Source organism: Ictidomys tridecemlineatus, chromosome X (genome assembly GCF_052094955.1).
Source record: "Ictidomys tridecemlineatus isolate mIctTri1 chromosome X, mIctTri1.hap1, whole genome shotgun sequence".
NCBI lineage: Eukaryota > Metazoa > Chordata > Mammalia > Rodentia > Sciuridae > Ictidomys > Ictidomys tridecemlineatus.
Genome location: NC_135493.1, coordinates 76,737,747 through 76,757,205, shown reverse-complemented (window position 1 = coordinate 76,757,205; position 19,459 = coordinate 76,737,747). Strand labels below are relative to the sequence as shown.

At 49.6% G+C, this 19,459-nt stretch overlaps 1 protein-coding gene and 1 non-coding gene across 52 annotated transcripts in view; one reads left to right on the top strand and one right to left on the bottom strand.

The window, feature by feature from the left end:
* Nucleotides 1–19,459, top strand: part of LOC101960618 (uncharacterized) — a 401,529-nt gene that overhangs the window by 130,703 nt on the left and 251,367 nt on the right. The gene's annotated exons all lie outside the window — the stretch shown is intronic.
* Nucleotides 12,865–19,459, bottom strand: part of Dmrtc1b (DMRT like family C1B) — a 38,004-nt gene continuing 31,409 nt past the window's right edge. Inside the window, exons 2-8 of one of the 2 annotated variants that reach the window (XM_078034711.1) lie at nucleotides 16,530–16,754; nucleotides 16,291–16,448; nucleotides 15,924–15,982; nucleotides 15,489–15,625; nucleotides 14,587–14,647; nucleotides 14,257–14,404; nucleotides 12,865–13,408 (exon numbers count right to left, since the gene is read on the bottom strand). In XM_078034711.1, coding sequence (XP_077890837.1) covers nucleotides 13,296–13,408; nucleotides 14,257–14,404; nucleotides 14,587–14,647; nucleotides 15,489–15,625; nucleotides 15,924–15,982; nucleotides 16,291–16,448; nucleotides 16,530–16,750 — 897 coding nt within the window. In that variant the 5' untranslated portion in view covers nucleotides 16,751–16,754 and the 3' untranslated portion in view covers nucleotides 12,865–13,295. The remainder of the gene's footprint in view (nucleotides 13,409–14,256; nucleotides 14,405–14,586; nucleotides 14,648–15,488; nucleotides 15,626–15,923; nucleotides 15,983–16,290; nucleotides 16,449–16,529; nucleotides 16,755–19,459) is intronic. The other variant, XM_078034712.1, reaches the window with a different exon arrangement.

The following is a 19,459-nucleotide window of genomic DNA, read 5'->3' as shown; positions in this document are numbered from 1 at the left end:
AAAAATCTATATTCCCCAGGAAATTCCACGGAAATGGAGAAACAGACCCAAGTATGTAAACAAACAAACAAACAAACTATATATATATATATATCTCCTGAGATTATGTAGGCAAGCAGATAAAAAGATCTGCAGGTTGAGTCACTAAACCCAGGACAGCTGATGGTATAGTTCTAGTCTGAAGACCAGCAGCCTCAAGACCCAGGCAGTACTGCTTTCTCTGGCAGGAAGTACCCAATATGCCACTTCAAATGTCCTCAGGTTGAAGAAATTCTCTCTTATATTGAGGAGGGTGAGCTTCTTGGACCTATTCAGGTCCTGAACTGATTGGGCGAGGTCCATCCCCAATAGGGAGGGCCCAGGCTGCTGGTATACATGTTTGTCTTACCGCAAAGCAGTATCACAGAAACGCCCAGAATAACAGTTGAGTAGATATCTGGGCACCCCTTGGTCCAGTCAAGCTGACACACAAAATTCACCACCAAGTGTCCTGGAGTGTTGCTACGGTGTGAAATTTTTCCTTCCCCCCAAAAACTTATGTTGGAAGTTCAATTGCAGTTGTAACATGTTAAGAGGTGGGATCCTGAGGAGGGAATTAGGGCAGGAGGGCTCCACCCTCAAAGCTGGGACTGGTGCTGCTATAAAAGAGCAAGTTGGGCCCCCTCTAGGCCTCTCGCATCCTGTGTCCATCTGCCATGCAGTGACGCAGCAAGAAGCCCCTTGGAAGATGCACCACCTTGATGTTGGACTTGCCAGCACCAAAACTGTGGGCCAACGAACTTCTGTTCATTAAAACTTGCCCAGAGTCAGGTATGCCATTCTTTGGCAGCAAAAATGGATTAAGAATTGTATGCCCAGAAAGTGCCTTACAAAGAAAACACATGTCGCCTGTGAGCAGGGAAGAAGGAAGCACTTTATAGTAGGTTTTCCCAGTTACAGGTCTGTGTGGTGTTGTAAGTATTTTCCCTGAGGACGTGTTCCTTTTTTAATCAGAGAAAGAAGCCACCTCTTTATCTTACTGAGGAACAGAACATGACTCTCCTCAAATGGGACCCTACTGCTTGCAAGGTAGAGGTCTATGCCATTATCCCAGCTTCAGGTCCCTTGAAAATGTCCTGAACCCACAGATCCATGTCACCTCTCATCAGGGTCCTCAGTGAGCTTTATGGTTTAGGCGCTCCTATGCGTGGGGCTTATAAGGGAAAAGGGTTTGTGCTTAGACTTCAGAAATATTTTGATCACTGGGAGCACAGCTTCCAGAAGTGAAAGGAAGAAGTGTTCCCCTCAGGATCTCTTAAAGAGAAAATAATTTTTAACTGTAGAAGAAACGATAGATGCTCTCCATCCCTTCCTGAATTCCCGTGATTCCATCTGGAAAATTACTGTCATTCTGAAAGATCTCCCTTCACTGATTTAGTACTGTGGTTGTGCTGCTGATGAGTTCTCTTCATTTGTTGAAGTTCAAAACCAGTTTTTGATGTGGTGAAATTTTCACTACACAAAATTTACCATTTTACGTGTCCAGTTCAGTGGCACTAGGTGCAGTAATGTCTTTGTATGACCATTACCACCCTCCACCTGCTGAATGTTTTTATCCCCCCAAACTGGAACTGTATAACCCTGAAACCACAGTTCCCCATTCCCAGTACTCTCCATCCTGTGGAATCCACCATTCCATGTTCTGTCTCTCTGGATTCGCCCACTCTAGGAAATTCAGAAAAGTGGATTCAACAATGTTTGTCTCTTTTTCGACTGGCTTGTTTCACAAAGCTTAATGTCTTCAAGGTTCATCCATATTGCAGCCTATGTCGGGATTCCAGTCCTTTCTCAGGCTGAATAAGATTCCGTGGGATGCATCAATCACATCTCGTTTATCCCCCATCCGACAATAGACACCCACCGTTCCACCTTTTGGCTAGTGTGAGTGATGCTGCCTTGAGTGTGGCTGTGCAGATATCAGTCCTTGGGGGTATATACTCAGAAGCGGAATTGCTGGATCGTCATATACTAAGTCTAGCTGAGCTTTTTCAGGGGCTTCCGTACTGTTCTCCACAGTGACTGTACCATGCGACACTTCCCACCAGCAATGCACAAAGGCTCTAACCTCTCTACGTCCTCAACAACGTTTGCTGTTGGTTTTGTTTCAGTTTGGTCTTACTGATTTATTTATTTGTTTGGGGCCATTGTCACTCTGATTGTCTGAAGTGTTTCCCCATTGTTTTGACTTACATTTCCTTGATGGCAAGAGGTGCTGGGCATCTTTTTCTGCACTTACTGAACATCTGTATAACCAACCTTAGAGGAAAACAAAGAAATCATTCGAACACATTATTGAATGCATGGGTTGGAAATGTTTTCAGTAGCTTGAAAGTATTTTCTCCCATTCTCTGGGCTGCCCTTTCACATTATTGATAGTGTCCTTTGAGACACAAAAGTGAAAATAATTTTATCTCACTTTCACTTTTGAGAATATTTTCACACATATGGATAGCTAGCCTGGCAGTTGGCTCCCTTTCAGCCCTTCCCGGGGTATCTCCATCTTTGGTTTCCAAAGATGGTCATGACGAGTTTCCTGGAGGGACAACAGTGGCTTCTTTGGAGGTGAGGTGCTCTTTTTCTTGATGGTTTTTGTGATCTCTCTTCATCTCTACATTTCTAGGGCGCAGTGATGATATGTATGGCATGGTTTTCTGATCCTACTGGGCCTCACGGAGCGCTTCCTAAATTTGTGCCTCTATGTCTTTGGTCAGTTTTGGAAAATTCCCCTCCATTATGAATTCAAATTTTGCCTCTCTCTCTGTCTCTCTCTTTCTCTCTCTCTCTCTCTCTCTCTCTCTCTCTCTCTCGTCCTTATGAGACACAAATGAGTACGTTAGACCTTATGTTTGAATCCTCAACCCTCTCTTCTCTGTATTCCTTTCCTTTGTGTCTCTGTGCTTCATTCCAGATACGGTATTTTACCTAGGGTCGATTTACCCATTTAGATCTCTTCTGGTCTAAAGAACTGTGATCATTCATCTTATGGGTCAGCTTGTCTGGATCATGGGCCACCTGGGCATCTGGCTAAACTCTAGATATGGGCGTCTGTGAGGGTGTTTCCTGAAGAGGTGGGCGATTTTATCTGTAGAAGGAGCAATGAGGCTTTCTCTGCCCCACGTGGGCAGGCATCATCCAGTCACTTGAGGTCCAGAAAGAAAAACCAAGGCAGAGGAAGGCTGGAGTCACCTTTTCTCTGCCTGAGGGCATGAGCTGTGACATGTGTCTTCTCCTGCCCCCGGTGTTCCTGGTTCTCAGGCTTCAAACTGCCTGGAGTCTGCCCTGTTGACTCTTGAGCACTCAGGTCTTTGATCTGTACCACCGGCCTTCCTGGGTGGGTCTGCAGCTTGCAGAGGGTGGGTCATGGGTAGTCTCTGCCTCCATAATCACTTATAGTAAATCACACGTATGCTTTGTTGCTTTTGTTTCTCTGGAGATACAGGCCAATACAGATACAAAGGACTGCCTGCTCTGTACATTCTACTCTCATGTTTGAACTTGATGTGGATTTACTAATGTGTGCTGTATTTTTCCTCACCCAAATGTTGCAACTCTTCCTTTCCCAAATATCCTATGTCATACTAATGGGTTCTTTTTCCACCAGAAATGTCATTCTTTTCTCTTAGATCCTTAGACACAGTAAGTTTAGGTGTGTGTGTGTGTGTGTGTGTGTGTGTGTGTGTGTGTGTGTGTGGGTTGCTGTGTGTTTTAATTAAGGTGTACCATTCCCTCTCACTTTTATTAATTTCTCACCATATTCTAAATCTTTTTTAGAGCATCCTGAGCAGCCCCAGTGCCCCAGCCAGCCTAGTTACTATCACATGCTAAGAGGAGGTGGCACAGCTGTGAGCAGGGGCTCTTGTCACCATCACTGCCAACTGGAGCAGGGAGACCCAAACCCTTCAGCCTCTGGTCTTGCCCTTCCTCGGTGCTGCTAACAACAAGCCCAGTCCTGTGGCCAGCAGCAGCAGCAGTGGCCCCAGAGGTGCAGGCAGTGGTGGCGCAGGTGGCCTCTCCTTAGTGGCGGCTCCTGCTGGAGGGGGCAAGATCATGCCAAGGAAAGTTTGAGGCACAGTAAAAATGGTTCAGTAGAAGAAAGGGATATGGTTTCGTCAATGGGCTTGGCGCTAAGGAAGATGTATTTCCTTGCCAGATTGCCACAAAGAAGGCTAGCCCCAGGAAGTAACGTCGCAGTGTAGGGAATAGAGAGGTGTTGGAGTCTGATGCTGTTGGAGGCTGGGGGAGGGTGCGGGCGCAGCAGAGGTCACCAGCCCAGCAGAGGTCACCAGCCCTGATGGAGTTGCCAGTGTGAAGTCGTTAGTATGCACAGAAGAAACCATCGTGGACGCTATCTCTGTCCACGTCATAGGGGTCCTCCACACACTTACCCGCAGAATTACCACAAGGTGAGTGAGGGGAAGGAGAGGGCAGGCCCGAGGATGGCGACCCTGTAACAGATGAAAGTTCCCACCTTACTGCCCACAGAGACCTTATGGCCCTCGACCACAGCGTTCCACCTTCCTGTGCAGGGAGACGTGACAACCCCAGGGTGCAGGGGAGCGAGGTAGACCGGTGAGACTGGATATGAATTGGTGAGCTGCATGTGCGCTGCTCACCCAAGACAGCCCAGAGAGGGCTGCGATGACGAGGTTAAGGAAAAGCAGGGACGCGAGACCAAAGTTTAGCAGCCATGTCCACAGAGGTACTGCTGCAACTCAAGGGCCCAGACAGATGCCCGGGCAGTCCCTAAACCACAAGATGCAAGTGATCCACCAGAGGAGAATCCATGCACTCCCAAGGCCCAGCAGAGCCTGGGGGACAAAGTTTGGATTGCCACCTCTACCCTTCCTCAGGTTTAGTTTCTGACAAGAAGGGATGAATGGGATATTCCCCCAGGAAGAAAGGAACAAAAGGTCAGAGCTGAGGACCTTATGTGCTTGCTTTTTGCCCATCGGCCAGATCAACAGAAACACCTGCATCATCTATGCACTGTGTTATTCTTTTAATTCATCATTGGTATTTTTTAACCTAAAGATGTCTCTTTTTGATCATCACAAACGTGTGTTTGTTTTCTAAAAAGACGTTTTCCCCCTCAATACACCTTTAAAGGTTCTGAAATCGTTTTGTGCCTGATGAGTTGATAGTATTTGGCCCATCATTTTTATTTGCAATAAAACTTTACAACTTGGTGTTTTCAAAAACTCAACAGACTGCAAGCAGCTGTTAATAAAGGTCTTGAGTAGTTAAAACCACCTAAACAAAGCCCCCTTGTGAGTGTTATTTGGAGATTTGGTTGATTTTATATTCTTCCAGGGCAGATGTTCAGTGGCAACTTCGTGGAGATTGAGGGCAGGGCATTAGCCTTCTCCAACGACCTTCATGTGTCATCAGAGACTAAGCCCTTATGAATGGCTCGGATCCCAAAAGGCTGCTCCATACTCACTGTCACCCAGTAGAGCACGGAACCATTACCCTTGGCAGGTTGTAGACTCTTCTTTTGTCGTCCTGGCCTCAAGAGGCTACGAGAAGGACTCCTTTGCACTCAGCTTTCTCTGCCCATCTTGGCAAACATCGCTCAGCCGGTAGCAGGCTGCCATCTGTCTCTTTGCAGCACCAAAGGATCTTGGCCTGGCCATTTCTCACCAGCTGGCTAGTGATCTGAGAAATGTTGGTTTCCTTGTGTGTACCAGTTCTCTAGGTATCTCAGTGGGAAGGACGATCCGAATTCCATAAACAAGGCAGGAGGAAAGACATTCAATTCAATACTTTCTCCTGGTTTTCTGCGTATGATTCCATGGCTCCAAAAATTGAGGATGGAGTCCTCAACTATAATCCTGGGTTAGGTGCACATTGTTACCTCTGATCTCTGCAAGGTCCCACCTGTGTTTGGATTGTTCCTTGAGTCCCTTTTACCCACATTACCTTTCTCCTCTGACAGAGGCCTAACAGTCTCAGGAGTTTCATGTGTACTGCTGTGTTGGAATCTGTTCTTGAAAAATGTGGACCATTTTGTGGGATGCAAAACCCCCATCCAGGTGTTCTGCGTATCTCATCCTGCTTCCGCTGGGTAGGAATGCCATCATTGTGACATTCTTACTCTAGTCAGCAGAGTGACCCAAAACCATAGCTGAAACCATACCCACAAATCCGTGTGACACGAATGCTTAGTTGTATTTTACGTCACCTGTTAGGTACCGGGGATTGTGAGAATCAAAGAGCCATCCTTCCACTCCACTGTCAAACTACAACTAGCCTAAGATAAAGAAGTTTATTTGAATCATACCTGATCGTGTATTAAATTAATTTCTTCTGGAACAGTGACTTCAACACTTAAAGCAACCCTCTGATCTGTACAGAGCTTGAATGCTGTCACTTTCCTCCTCAGAACAAGAAGAAGCCAGACAAAATGAAAGTGGATAGCTTCCCTTGAAACAGTCAGGTGACTGAGGTCACGAAGCCAACTGCTGTCTGGAAATCTGAGGTCCCAAACGTTAAAACAGTTTGGTATTTGTGCATTCATAGACAGACTGAAGAAATGGAATAGAAAATATGGAAATAGACTCACAGGCACAGGGAGATTTAATGCACGACCAAGATGATTTCTCCAATCCGTGAGGAAAGATGTGTGTGTGTGTGTGTGTGTGTGTGTGTGTGTGTGTTTTCTTGGTGCTTACGAAAAGACAAAAGCAACAACAGGGGACATACACCTTCCCCCTTACCTCGTTTTTAGGTGTTCAGTTTAGTAATATTAAGTATACTCACATCATTGCAAACAAATTCCCAATGCCCCCTTTCATGTCACTCTTCTGAAGCACTATTGAACACCAACTTCCCTTTCCCCCTCTCCTTAGCCCCTGGAATCTATCATTCTGCTCTCCAACTCAATGAATCTGAGTACTCTGGGCATGTTCTACAAATGTAATCCCACAACATTCGTGCCTTCGTGACCGGCTTACATCTCGTCACCTAGCCCGAGTTCCTCAAGGTTCATCCATGTCATGGCACGTGTGCAGATTCCCTTCCTTTTCAAGGCTGAATGATATTCCCTTCCATATGGACTCCCCGTTTTGCTCATCCATTCACCTGCCATTGGGCTACTGGGTTGGCTTTCGTGAGTGATGCTGCTTCAAACACAGCCACTTGAATGTCTGCTTGATACCTTGCTTTCAAGCTGGGGGGTTATAGACCCAGTAGGGGGAATCACAGGATCACGTGGTGGTTCTGTTTTTCAACTTTCAAGGAACGTGAGTACCCTTTTTCACCTCTGCAGCGGTTGGCATCCTCACCAGTACTCTCCAAGGCTTTCAATTTCTCCTCGTCCTCGCTAGCACCTGTTTTCTTATTGTGTGACAGCAGTCATCCTAATGGGGGTGATGCGAATTCTCATTCTGGGTCAGATGCATATTACCCTCATGCATAGTGACCTGGAGCATCTTTTCTAGAGTTTCTCAGCCATTTGTTCCTCATCTTCAGAGAAAACCCAACTCTAGTCCTTTGCCCATTTTTTTTTTTAAACCGGGTTAGAACTTTGGTTTTGAGTTGTGGGACCTCACCATTCATTCTGGGTGTCAACCATTTTTCAAATACATGATATGGAAACACTTCCTCCCATCCCATAGTTTGCCTGTTTTTAAGATTTGTTCTTTTTGCATATACATGTCGGTAGAGTGTGTTTTGACATATTATCCATACATGGAATATAACTTATTGTAATCAGGATCCCATTCTGGTGGGTGTACATGATGTGGAGTCTCACGGGTGATGCCTTCATATGCGAACATAGTAAAGTTATGTCCGGCTCATCACACTATCTTTCCTCTGTTCTATTCCCTTGGCCGATATTCTGACTTCATACCCTTTAGAAATCCATAGTCTTGTAATGTGTGCTTTGAAACCAGGAAGTGTGAGTCTTCCAGATGGGTTCACACACACTCTCGGTTTGTATTTGGAGTCGTTCACCTGGGTCTCCTTTCAGCTTGTCAAAGACGTTTGCGACGGGCATTTCAAATTCTTTGTCAGGCTGCTCATATGTCCCTGTTTCTTGAAGGTCAGCTTCTGGAAGTTGTTTGGTTCTTCTGATTGGCCCATGCTTCTGTGCTGACTTATATGTCTTGCGCTCTTCTGCTGGCACTTGGGTATTTGAGGAAGCCACCGCTTCTCCCCATCTTTTCATTCTGGCTCAGTGCACAGGAAGAGGCTCCGCAATTGGTGGAGGTTCAATGACCCCTGCTCCAACCTTTTCTGACCTCTCTCTTCCCCAGGTGCCTGCCTATGGAACTGCATGCAGCTCCTGAAGCCTGCTGGGCTGTCTTCAGGGCCTTCCAAACTCTGCCTCAGGTTGCTTCCGACTTCCAAGTCAGGAGAGACAGAATCTATATCAACACGCAGGCCTCAGGTGTGCCAGAGCATGGGATGACGCACATGATTTTCCTGGAAGTCCCAAGAAAGGAGCCCGCTATTAAAGATTTCCTCCCGGTTGCTCTAGACTGTGTAGAATAGAGGGTGGGCACTAGAGCTATGCCCCGTTCTGGGAATACACCTTTCAGTAGAAACATCTCCTCCTCGGTCTCCTCCATCTCCTCCGCCTCCTGCTCCTCCTCCTCCTTTTTTTTTTTTTTTTTTTAACCGTGGCCAATGTACTGTGCCTTCACACTTGATCTCTACACTTCTCACCAGTGTGCATGGTTTCCTCTACGACCGTCATGCTAATGCCATTCCCGTGGGGAACCCCTAACTCTGGCTCACACCACGAATGGGTATAAATTACCAAATGGATTGCAGTCTAAAATGTAAAGTGTGACACCATGTAAGTGTTTCAAGTGTCAATCCTCTGTAACTTAAGAATGGGAAATCTCCAGGAGAAGTAAGTCAATGCATTGATAAAGATGACAGAATAAACATGAAATGAACCAAAACACCACGACGTAAAAAAAGTTGCACGGCAATAGGGGGAAATGTTTTGCAATTTACATCAGAGAAAGAGGCAACTCTCCCCATATATCCCCGAGATAGAAAGGAGTGTTTTCTGTTTAGTAAAGGGAAAAGAAAGCTGAGTCTCTGTAGAAACTGGGCCAAAAGTATAAATTAAGAGAGCCTAGCCAAAACAGAAAACAAGAATGACTGTGAGCCACACGAAAAAGTTGTGCAATGTCAAGAGATATGCAAGCTAAGATATACACTAGCATGTCATTTGTCACCTATGGGGTGAACACAATCAAAACTTCTGGCAGCTCTCCTGGTGAGGCACTGGGAAAATTTCTGCTGTCAGACATTGATGGGGAATGGATAATGACACAACCTTTCTGAAGGAGGATTTGACAGTAGTGAGCAAGATACCCTGTGATTTTTACCCTTTAAGCAGCAACAATACATCTACAGATCCATTCCAAAATTTAGCAATGAAAATAGTAAAGATTATGTCAGTGCAGCCAGGGTTTGTAACAGCAAGTAGAGAAAGAGTCAAAGCATCCTTCAACATAAGATTATTGGACTATGCCATGGCACGTCCATTCTGTTGATATTGAAAGGAATAAGGGGTGTCTCTGCAGAGCACTATGGATCGATCTCACTCACAGATATTGATTTTCACGTTGGGTAACTGCTTCTATTCATGTGGCTTACGCACTTCACTACATGCATTCCATCGTGGCTCGCACATCCGTTCGCTGAAAGAGCACGGTAGCAAAAGCAACACTTTTGGAAAGGCGATTCAAGCATTTGGCTCTGAACACTTCGCAAGGCCCCTTGTCGTTTGGTCAATGCATCCATTCCCTGAAATAACACCGTTCTCCATCTGGTGAGCAAGTATTTGCAAGGATGTGTTTTAAAGTGGGGAAAAAAGAAGGCAAACAGAGGAGTTTGTGGCCCCTGTGTAGCATGGATGTAAGCACCAGGAGGGAAAGAAAGAATGTCTCTCTGTCTCGTGAGAGATACAAGCGCAGGGCCCAGGTGACACCAGATGCCCCCCATTCCCTTATCCTTTAAGAAATCTGGGGAATGCACCCCTGTATGGGCTTCGCCAATCCCGGCATCCCTCCCGTGCACTTCTGCCCACTTTGGCCTCCTCCAGTAGCGCACCTTCCCACATAAGCACTTTTGGCTGTTCCTTCAGCTCAATGTTTGTCCCAAGCCCTTCCATTTCAGGGGTTCAAAATAGTACTTCCCCACATACATGTGTGAAGCGGTTCGTGGTTAGAGACCAGAAGTCACAACCCTTTGTGTGCCTGCATTGTTCACGTGGCCTACTCTGGAAGACCTGTCTCCCTGGGCCAAGGTCAAAATCAGAGGAGTGCTGGAGCCAGCTCCTACTGGACCATACATGCTGACTGTTACATTTTCAGGCTTTTGAGAGCCAGTTGCTGAATACAGCCCTTATGAAAAGACCAATCATATGAAGTAAGGATCACATCCTCTAGATGGGAAACAAAGGTCATACTTGCTTGAAATCCACCAATCCCTAATCATTCTCCTGCACCTCACTATCATCTATGTTCTCGAGGTTATTTACAGTTATTGCATCTCAGTGGTGGAAATGTGTATCCTCCCCACACGCCATTCACTGGTATCCCTTTTGGATCCCACAAGCAGCAAAGGGGACAGTGCCAGACTTCCCCCCACCCTCTCCTAACCATAGAGACCCCGTTGTTAACTCTTCACCTGCCAGGTGAGATCGAGTCACTCTGGAGGCTCCGATAGGGTGGGTATGCTCAGGCCTAGCTAAAGCGGTGACATAACCCAAGAGAGTCAAGACATGTCTGTTAAAGTGCTCTTTACCGTGATGTTTTCAACCTGTCAGCTGGGGTGGTACGTGACAAAATGAGAAACACGAGAACACGTGATAGTGAACATTTACAAAGGCGTCCCGAGGATCCCCAAACACACCAGAAACGGCCTGTGCTAAACTTTACAGAAATCCCTGTGAGCGTGCACACTCACGTGCCTATGTGTGTGCGTGTGTGACAGCTGTGTCAAGCCTGAAAAGAGCCCTGCATGTAAAGGATGGCGAGCCTCAAGAAACAGAGAGGGCCTCACTCCTTGCCCCAACTTCTGCACGTTGTTTCTCTTTTCCTCCCCTTTCTCCTCCCGTATCCTTTTACCAACATATACCTGCTCTTGTACCCAACCCATCGTGGGGTCCATGGTGTGCCTGGGACACAGTTGCATGGTAGGGTCTTGGACTTTCTCCAGTACTTCTGCGCCCTCCCTTCAGGAATATGGGGAACCCTTTATCTGTCACTGGTGTAGGAGGGCCTTGGACCATTTATGCACGTAACAATCTAGGAAGTTTCGGTTGTATGAGATGGACTTCCATCTTGCTCTGAGTCCTCAGTGATGTGTGCATGCTTGTTTCGCCCCCCATCGCACAGAGAATAGGAGAAACCTGACTTCTTGGGGCTCCAAAACGAATGAAGAAACAGACAAATAAAACACCAAACGAACAACAAGAAGATGAGTGGTCGTGATTCCATGCCATCCCCGTCAATCTGTCTGGAGTAAAATCAGGGCAGGGAAGGACATAGAGACGTAACAAGCATGGGGAAAAGTCCAAGTCCAGGAGTGTCTAGCTGAGCTTCCTTGCCTGCCTTGTGGGGGGCGGGGCAGTTCCTCCATTTTTTTAGAACATCAGCAGCGGATAGAGGAACAGGTGCAGGGAAGAGACATCTGACGGATGACTACATACTGTGATCTTGGGTGGGAAATAGAGGGGCCACGTGCTTTTGAAAAGGCCTTCTGACTGCTGCTGTTGCTTTGAGGTCTGAACCCTTCGTTTGATGCCTTATAAGAATAAATCACCAGCTGATTTAGGGCCTGACAAAGACAATGCACTTTCCCTGATATTTGCTCAAATTTCCCATGAAAATGCTGATGTGAGTCACTTCCCCCACTCCTTGAGTGGGTTTCCTCACAGATTCCATGGCAAGAATAATGCTTCCTTGAGGCTGGGGTTGTGGCTCAGTGGCAGAGTGCTTGCCTGGCATGTGTGAGGCCTTGGGTTCGATCCCCAGCACCACATAAAAATAAATAAATAGATAGATAGATAGATACATAGATATAAAGGTATTGTGTCCATCTATAGATAAAAAAAAATTTTAAGAATAATGCTTCACTTGCAGAGTTGTTGTGAGTTTGTATGTGCTTAGCACAGAGCGAGCACAGAGCAAGTATGAGGTGGTGACTCTCCCTTATGTTTCGTGGGTCCTTCAAAAGTTGGGCCCAGTTCGAATTCGTTTCCCCCCTTGGATCCGTCTTGTCCCGATGGGCCTCGATTTCCCCCACTGTAAAATTCACCTTGCACTAGAAATGCACTGGTTTCCCCACAGCCAAGATTGTCCAGCAGCACTGTTTGTTCTGGCCCACACGAACAGGGCTCAAAGAGGAAACCCGTGCCACTGCTCACAAATGGAGTCATTTTACCTCGAAATCCAGAGTCCCATCTTCTCTTGAAAAAAGCAGTAGGTTGGGCAACAGTGAGCCCACCTTCTTGCATGGAAGCCCTTGGCTGGATCCCCATGGCAGTTGCCCCTCATGCACTCGCACTTGGCCACAGCCCGCCTGGCCTCTGCTCTGCTCCTTGACCTGATCGGCCTGATCCCGCGGGCACGGTGATCCGTGGCCCTCCAGACTACTGAAAACAGTCTGTGCCAGGCAGAGGGTGGGTACTTCATCACCCAGTGGATAAATTTGCTACTCCTTCCCCTCTACCATGCCCTTCTCTAGCCTTGTGAAAACCCAAGTGACTCTCACTTCCGACAATGTGAACTGAAACAGACCGTTAGGGTGGGGATAGTCTAGGTTATACTGTGGTAACAAACAACCCATATTTCTCAGTGCCTTACAACAACAAGGGTTTATTATTTGTTCACACACACAAACCTAGACGCAAAGTGAAAACATCTTCCTGTTTCCACATGCATGGGTGCGTACATGGGTGCACAGGTAAGTGCACAATCACAAGACACATGAAAACACTGGCATATGAACCCACTCAGAACCCCGCTGACAGATTGATTGCGCAATCCTGTTTTTATAAGACACATAAAAAGGCCCCAGCATCCAAAGGAATAAGGGATGGGAAGGTATAAGAATACCCAACCTCAATCAAAGAGTTGCCCCACATCATAAAAAGGGTCTGAAAGCTTATAAAACACCTGAAGGCTTAAAAAAAGACGTTAAGCATTTTGGACATTAAACATTTTGCACATTCAGAAACAGGATACCCAAATAGGCAGTGCTGTGGCGAGGCCTCCTCCGCGGGGCTCTTAGGTCAGGAGGGAGATGCACCCCAGATGTCCGATAGGCAGTGACACCGAGCTGGCAGGCCTGGGTCGCAGAGGAGGGCTGGGAGCCTGGAGTCCTCTCTCTCCTGCAGGAGCTTCAGAGGGAAAGGAAGGGGGCAGGGGCAGGTCACATGCAGGTCCCCGCCCAGCTCCCCGCTCCCTTTCTGCCCAACCCAATCACAGATCTGCTCCCTGGGACCATGGCACTGGCCCCTTCCAAGGGGTCTGATTTTCCCAGTCTCCAGTCTCGCCTCCCACCCCATCCCACCGTCACAGCCACACCCACCACATCTCTTTGAGGTAAGCCTGGGGTCTCTGAATAAGGTCTCTGAATAATGAGGTCAGAAACAGTGCCTGGCTCTGCACCACCCACGCTGGCTGGTCTGGTCTCCCAAGCCCAGTCTGCCAGACACGCGTGATCAGCAGCCTCTCCAGCCCCATCCCCTCCTCTTGCAGCACTTCTTCCCACACCATGATGCACGCACCGTTTTTGTGCAGCATTGCCCAGCCTTCCCTCCCAGGCTCCCTGGGTGTTTAACCCTCCTGGGAGCTCCTCCAGCCCTTCCACTCTGGGGCATGTCTAAAACACCTCTCTTGGGAAGGCATCCAGCCTCCGGGTCCAGGCTGCAGTTCCCTGAAGTCAGGGACCAGATCTCCTTCCAGAGGAGAGGCCCTTGTCACCTCCTTATGCCTTCCTCCCCAGACTGCAGCACACCGCAGGGGACTGGAGCTTGGGCCTTGGGCTGGGAGGCAGGAGACCCCGAGCTTCCATATGATGTGCTGAGCACCATGGCAAGTCCCAGCCTCCCTCAGGGCCTCCGTGCCAGGGACTTTGGACCCACACATCCTGCCTTCCCAGTTAGAAGCAGCTCACCACAACGTGGCCCCGCCTCCATTTCCCAAGGGTGCCCACCTCATGTTCACCCTTCAAGGGGCAAGCTACCTGGTGGGCTGCAGGGCTGGTGCAGGGTCATGGAATCAGGAGGGTCCCAAGAAGAGTTTTTCAGAGCCAGCAGAGCCTCGGCTGCCTCCAGCTTCCGCTGCCACTCCAAGGCGGCAGAAAGGGAAGCCTGTTCGGAGGCATTGGAGACCTGCAAAGGAAAGGGGTGTGAGAGCATGGGGGCTGGGGAGCCACACCTCCTCCCACCAGGACAAGCGCCCCTTCAGCCCCCAGTTCCCTCGAGCCCCCACGCCCATCCCCAAGGCCTTCTGCTCTTCCCGACCACTAAGCACGGTCCCTCCCAGGGTCTGGAGCCCGCTTCTTTCCCAGGACCTGTGGCTGCAGTAGAAGAGGGTCAGGGGTGGCACAGGGCTGGAGCAGCAGACTTGAGCATCTGGAAACAAGGAGAGGAGAGGCCAGGGGATTAAACCGTCTGGTGGACACGCACCACCAGTAGACAGAGAGGGCAGGACTTTGCAATATCAGCATGTGGGAATCCCAGTGACTGCGGGGCCATGGGTCCTCTTGGCTTGGGCAAGTCCTTTCTCCGGCTTGGCCTGTTTTCCTTCCTGTACACCCTTTTCCCCAGACACAAATTCCCACTGGCCTCTTCCCTCCAGGGCCACGGCCAGGGTGATGGGCGTCGCATCACAGCTGTCTGTGTTTTCATGTGCAAAGCACCTGGAGAGATGGGATTGCTGTTCCTTGCTGGGGCTGCCTCTTGCCTCCACTTCACACAATCCCCATGGGTCTCAGAGGGCAAGCATGGCTCATCTTCAGGAAGCCTTCTCTACTGGCCTCTGGCCTTGCCCCTCATCACAGCCCCTTTTTCTGCCAAGAGGACCGGTTCTCCCACCCATCTGTTTCCTGGGCCACAACAGTCCCCGCATCTTGCAGACCCACTGCATGGCAGATCTCGTGCTAGACGTCTTTCCAATGCTGGGGGCCTAGGGTGGACTTTTTCCCTTCACACCCGCTAGGAAAAGGAGGCTCTGGGCCATAAAGTCATCTGTCCAAGGTATCACCAATAGGAAGTGGCAAGGCTGGGAGTGTCCTGACTTTGCCCTTCAGTCTAAGAGGCTGCCTTCCCCTTCTCCTCCCCCTCGCACCCCTCCCCCTCGCACCCCTCCTGCTCATCCTGCTCTTCCTCCTCCTGCCTCCCATGGCACCAAGCACGAGTTTGGGCACACAAGAGCACAAGGCACAGCCGGCTTCGGGGTCCTCGTTCTACTCACATGCTGGGCAGGACAAGGGTCCTGTGGGGCTCCCCAGAAAGAGAACCAGTCAGCTGCTGATCCAAGGTCGCCAGAGAGTAGGGCACAGATGGAGGTTCTGGGGGCCCATTGAACGGCTCAGGCCCTGGGGAGCCCTCCTGCAGGGGCAGAGACCACAGAGTGGAATCAGGCACCAGGCCGGCTGTGGCGAGAGGAGGTATGAGCATGTTTGGGGACAGAGACAGGAGCCCAGGATGTCAGGCTCCGAAGACCTCGAAAGACTGGCCCGTCTTACCTTTCTTTTTACCTCAGGGGATACTGAGGCCCGGGGACAAGTGACTTTTTTCCCCAGGTCACACAGCAAGTCAGTGGCAGGGTTGGAAATAGAACCCATGGCTTTGGGACCCAGCAGTGGCTAGGTGGCACCCTCTCGGGCTGGCAACCGCCTCTCCTTACCTCCTGCGGGGGTCCGAAAGTGAGGGCCTCAGGCTGGGTCATGGTGTTGTCCTTCCCGGCTGTAAAAGACCAGGGACAGCCTTCATGAGCTGGCCAGACCCACCACCACCCTGGCCAGACCCGACATACCCCACGCACCCCCTGAGGTCGCATCTTGTCATGGGCCCTTTTGAGCCACCACACCTGTCCTCCCTAGAAACTCTTGGCAGGTAATGTGAGTGGGTCAGATCCTCGGACCATCCAAGGCCCAGGGACTCCTTACCCAAGGTGACGCTGTGATTTGGTGGTAGCACTGGCCACAGAGCTGCTCAGGCTTCCTCTACCCAGACTCAGACCTCCCTCCCTGGCAGGAGACACTCCTACTCACCCGGCATGCCTGCTTCCAGGGCCAACTTCTTGACATGGAGGTGCGATCTGGGGGCTGCAGCCATGGTCTTTATCAGTCCTTGAGCCAGGTGCCTCTTGAGCCGGGCGCCCCGCTCCCTCTTCAAGGCACTCAGAGCAGGCAGGGCCCTGTGCTGCTCCCTAAAGTGGTGGATAGAAGGCCGAGGGTTAGTCGCATGCAGAGGAGGCCTGACCCCTCCCCTTGTCAGACACCATACTCACGAGAAGAAGGCACAATTGTGACACTTGCAGGCCCGGAAGAGGCAGAAATGCTTTTCGCCCCTGATTTTGGTAGTGATGCCATGGTTGTGGCAGCGGTCACAGCGACCTATAGCTCTTCTGGGGCCAAGTTCAATCCCCCACGGGGCTCCGGTCTCACGCCCTGTGGTACATTTGGAGTCGGAGGGGCAGCAGGGCACAGCAGGTATGTCTTTGGGCTCCATGGTTCTAGGGTCAGGAGCGGAGATCAGAATGGCCACACCATCCCCTATCCCTAGTGTACTCGCTCTGCCCTTGGAGAACCCCATCTCAGGTGGCTGGATTCTTCTTCTCCATCCTGCTCACCACATGAATCAGTTTGCCCTCCCTTCTTTCCCCATGGCTCTCTCCAACCTTCACCCGACCTCCTTACTCAGGTAGCCTCCTCCCCAGGAAGCCCCGCTCTCATGTCACCTCCTCTCTTCAACCTCTTGGCACGGGTCCCTCACGCGTTCAATCTGATCATGATTCTCCTTGCTTACCTTCACTCCGCCATGCATCCCGTTTTCAGGCACACACATGCACACCCACATCCCCTTTGGGACAGTTACTGCTGCCCCTTTTTAATGCAACATCCATCCTGAGCTCTGCTAAACCCAAACATTATTGACCCTCGCGTCCCCTTCAGCATCCAGTTGTCTTCCTAACCTCCTGCACCCGTTCCCTCCCGCACAGCATATCACAGCCCCTGCGCTCAACTCATAGCCTCATGGATGCCCGACATTCAGTTTCCTCCTCCCTCACACTCCATTCTGGTGTCTCTTGCACCCCACCTTAATCTTCATTATTCCCCTGCTTGCCCTTTAAGCTGATCTCCCCTTTGCACCCCACAGAGTCATGTCCTTCTCTTGAACCCCTGACCCTCTTTCCACTTTTATTTTCCTTTATTCCTTCGTTCATTCCCAACCCTCTTCATTGAACAGATGTTTGCTGAGCCCTCCATGGGGTGCCCCCGGTCTTGTTCTAGCCAACAGGCAGCCCCTGGGGCACTAATTTTCCTCTTGGACAGACACTCCCGCTCTGCTTTCCTTCAAACCCACGCCTGACCTCCACAGCCCCACAGCAATCTTCCACTCCCCTCTCTACAATTTGACAGTTGTGCCTGTGCCCAGGACCTTCTCCTCCCTGTCTCCCCACAGCCCTCACTGCTCGCCCACTCTGACCTCTCCAGAGGGCATGATCCCACCTCCTTACCAGCCCAATCATTCCCGTCCTGGCCCACCTCAGAAACAAAGGCATGGGCATTCGCCCTGACAAAGGGGCCAGATTTCAGGGATCGGGTGCCAGGACAAGGGACCCTTCCCAGATGGCTTCTGCTGGGGATAGGTGTGGGTGGGATCTCGGGATCTGATCGGTTACCCCCGCTGAGGTGCAGGGAAGGGGAAGGAATTGGCGATCTCAAGTGGGAGGGACGGAGAGAGGGAAGACAGAGGAGAAGGATGGAGAGGGAGGGTCATATCCCTGCTGCTGGCCTGTGGTTACCCCAGCCTCCAGAAGGTCGGGACTGATCAGTTGCTATAAGAGTCCTGAGGGAAGACCCAGGTCCCTCTGCTGCTCCAGCTCCCTCTCCCTTTCCCGCCTTTCCACGAAGGCCAATGAGCTTCCAGCAGTGCCTTCTACCTCCCACCCCTGTGGCCGCTGGCCAATGAGCTTCGAGATCCACTGATGCTCCCGCACAGCTTGACGCACCGCGGTCGCGCCCCCTCGCCTCCTAGTGGCTTCTCGCACTCACTTCACCAGGCAGGCCAGTTGCTCCCAGGGTGGGGTTGAGCTTTGTGCTCCCTACTGCTCTTTCCCAGACTAGCCTCCCTTTGAGGTGACACAGGTGCTCTGCCTGCATTTTCAACTCCTTTACTTGTCATGCTGTCAGTTCCCCTTCTCAAAATGCAGCACTCGATGTGTCGGCTAAGGCAAGAACCTACATCTTATTCATCATGTCCAAACACATCTTTGCTGTTCTTTGTCTTGGGCTCTTCTATGTAAATACAAGTCAAGCTCTGCCTGTCGAGTTCCACTGGCCCGCTCTCACTGGCCATGGGTTTGGATTGCAGTTTGACAGAATCTATGGATCAACTAAGCGGGTACTGAGAATCTATAGGATATCCATCCTTCTCACTCATCGACCAGGATGGTCTCTCTCCACTCACGTGGGTCTTGAGAGTTTTCATCTCTCACGTACCTTCCAATTTTGCCTTTTGTACACTCACATCTCTTGCTTCATTTATTGTCTTTACCCCAGGATGCTCTAGAGTGTTGCTGTCCTGGTGTTTGGTGCCTATTCATAGTGACAATCCTTTTTTTTTTTTTTTTTTTTGGATTGAGATGATAGAAATGCATCTGAATTTTTAACAAGCATATTGATCACAAAGTCAGCCACCATATTGAACACTATTGTATCTCCACATTCCGATATAGGTATTCTGGGATACCCCAGGAATCTGTGAGTATTGGGAATTCAATTAATCCTATGGGCTTCCTACAGTACCGGCTTTGCCACCCGATGCAACATCTAACAGAGATGACAGATTTGGGCTTCTACAGATTGCTCCTGATTTTAAAGACAACACTGTCAGAATTTTCATGTAGAAACTGTCTCCCTGCATTTCCCCCTTCATGAGGTCATTCCTTCTTCCTTCCTTCCTTCTTTCCTCTCTCTTTGCCTCTCTCCATTCCTCCCTTCCACTTGCCTCCACTTCTTTCCCTTTAACCACATGCAGCAATGTCCCTTTCATTCCTCAGTTCAAAATTTCATCCTGCAAACTCAAGTAGATACCGCTTGTGTGGAAATCAACAAAGCAGTAGTCATTTAATCCATGAATACATTGACTGACCTGGATAGGTTTTTCCCCAACCTGGAGTAAGATTCCCCTTACAACCGACAAAAACGTAGACAC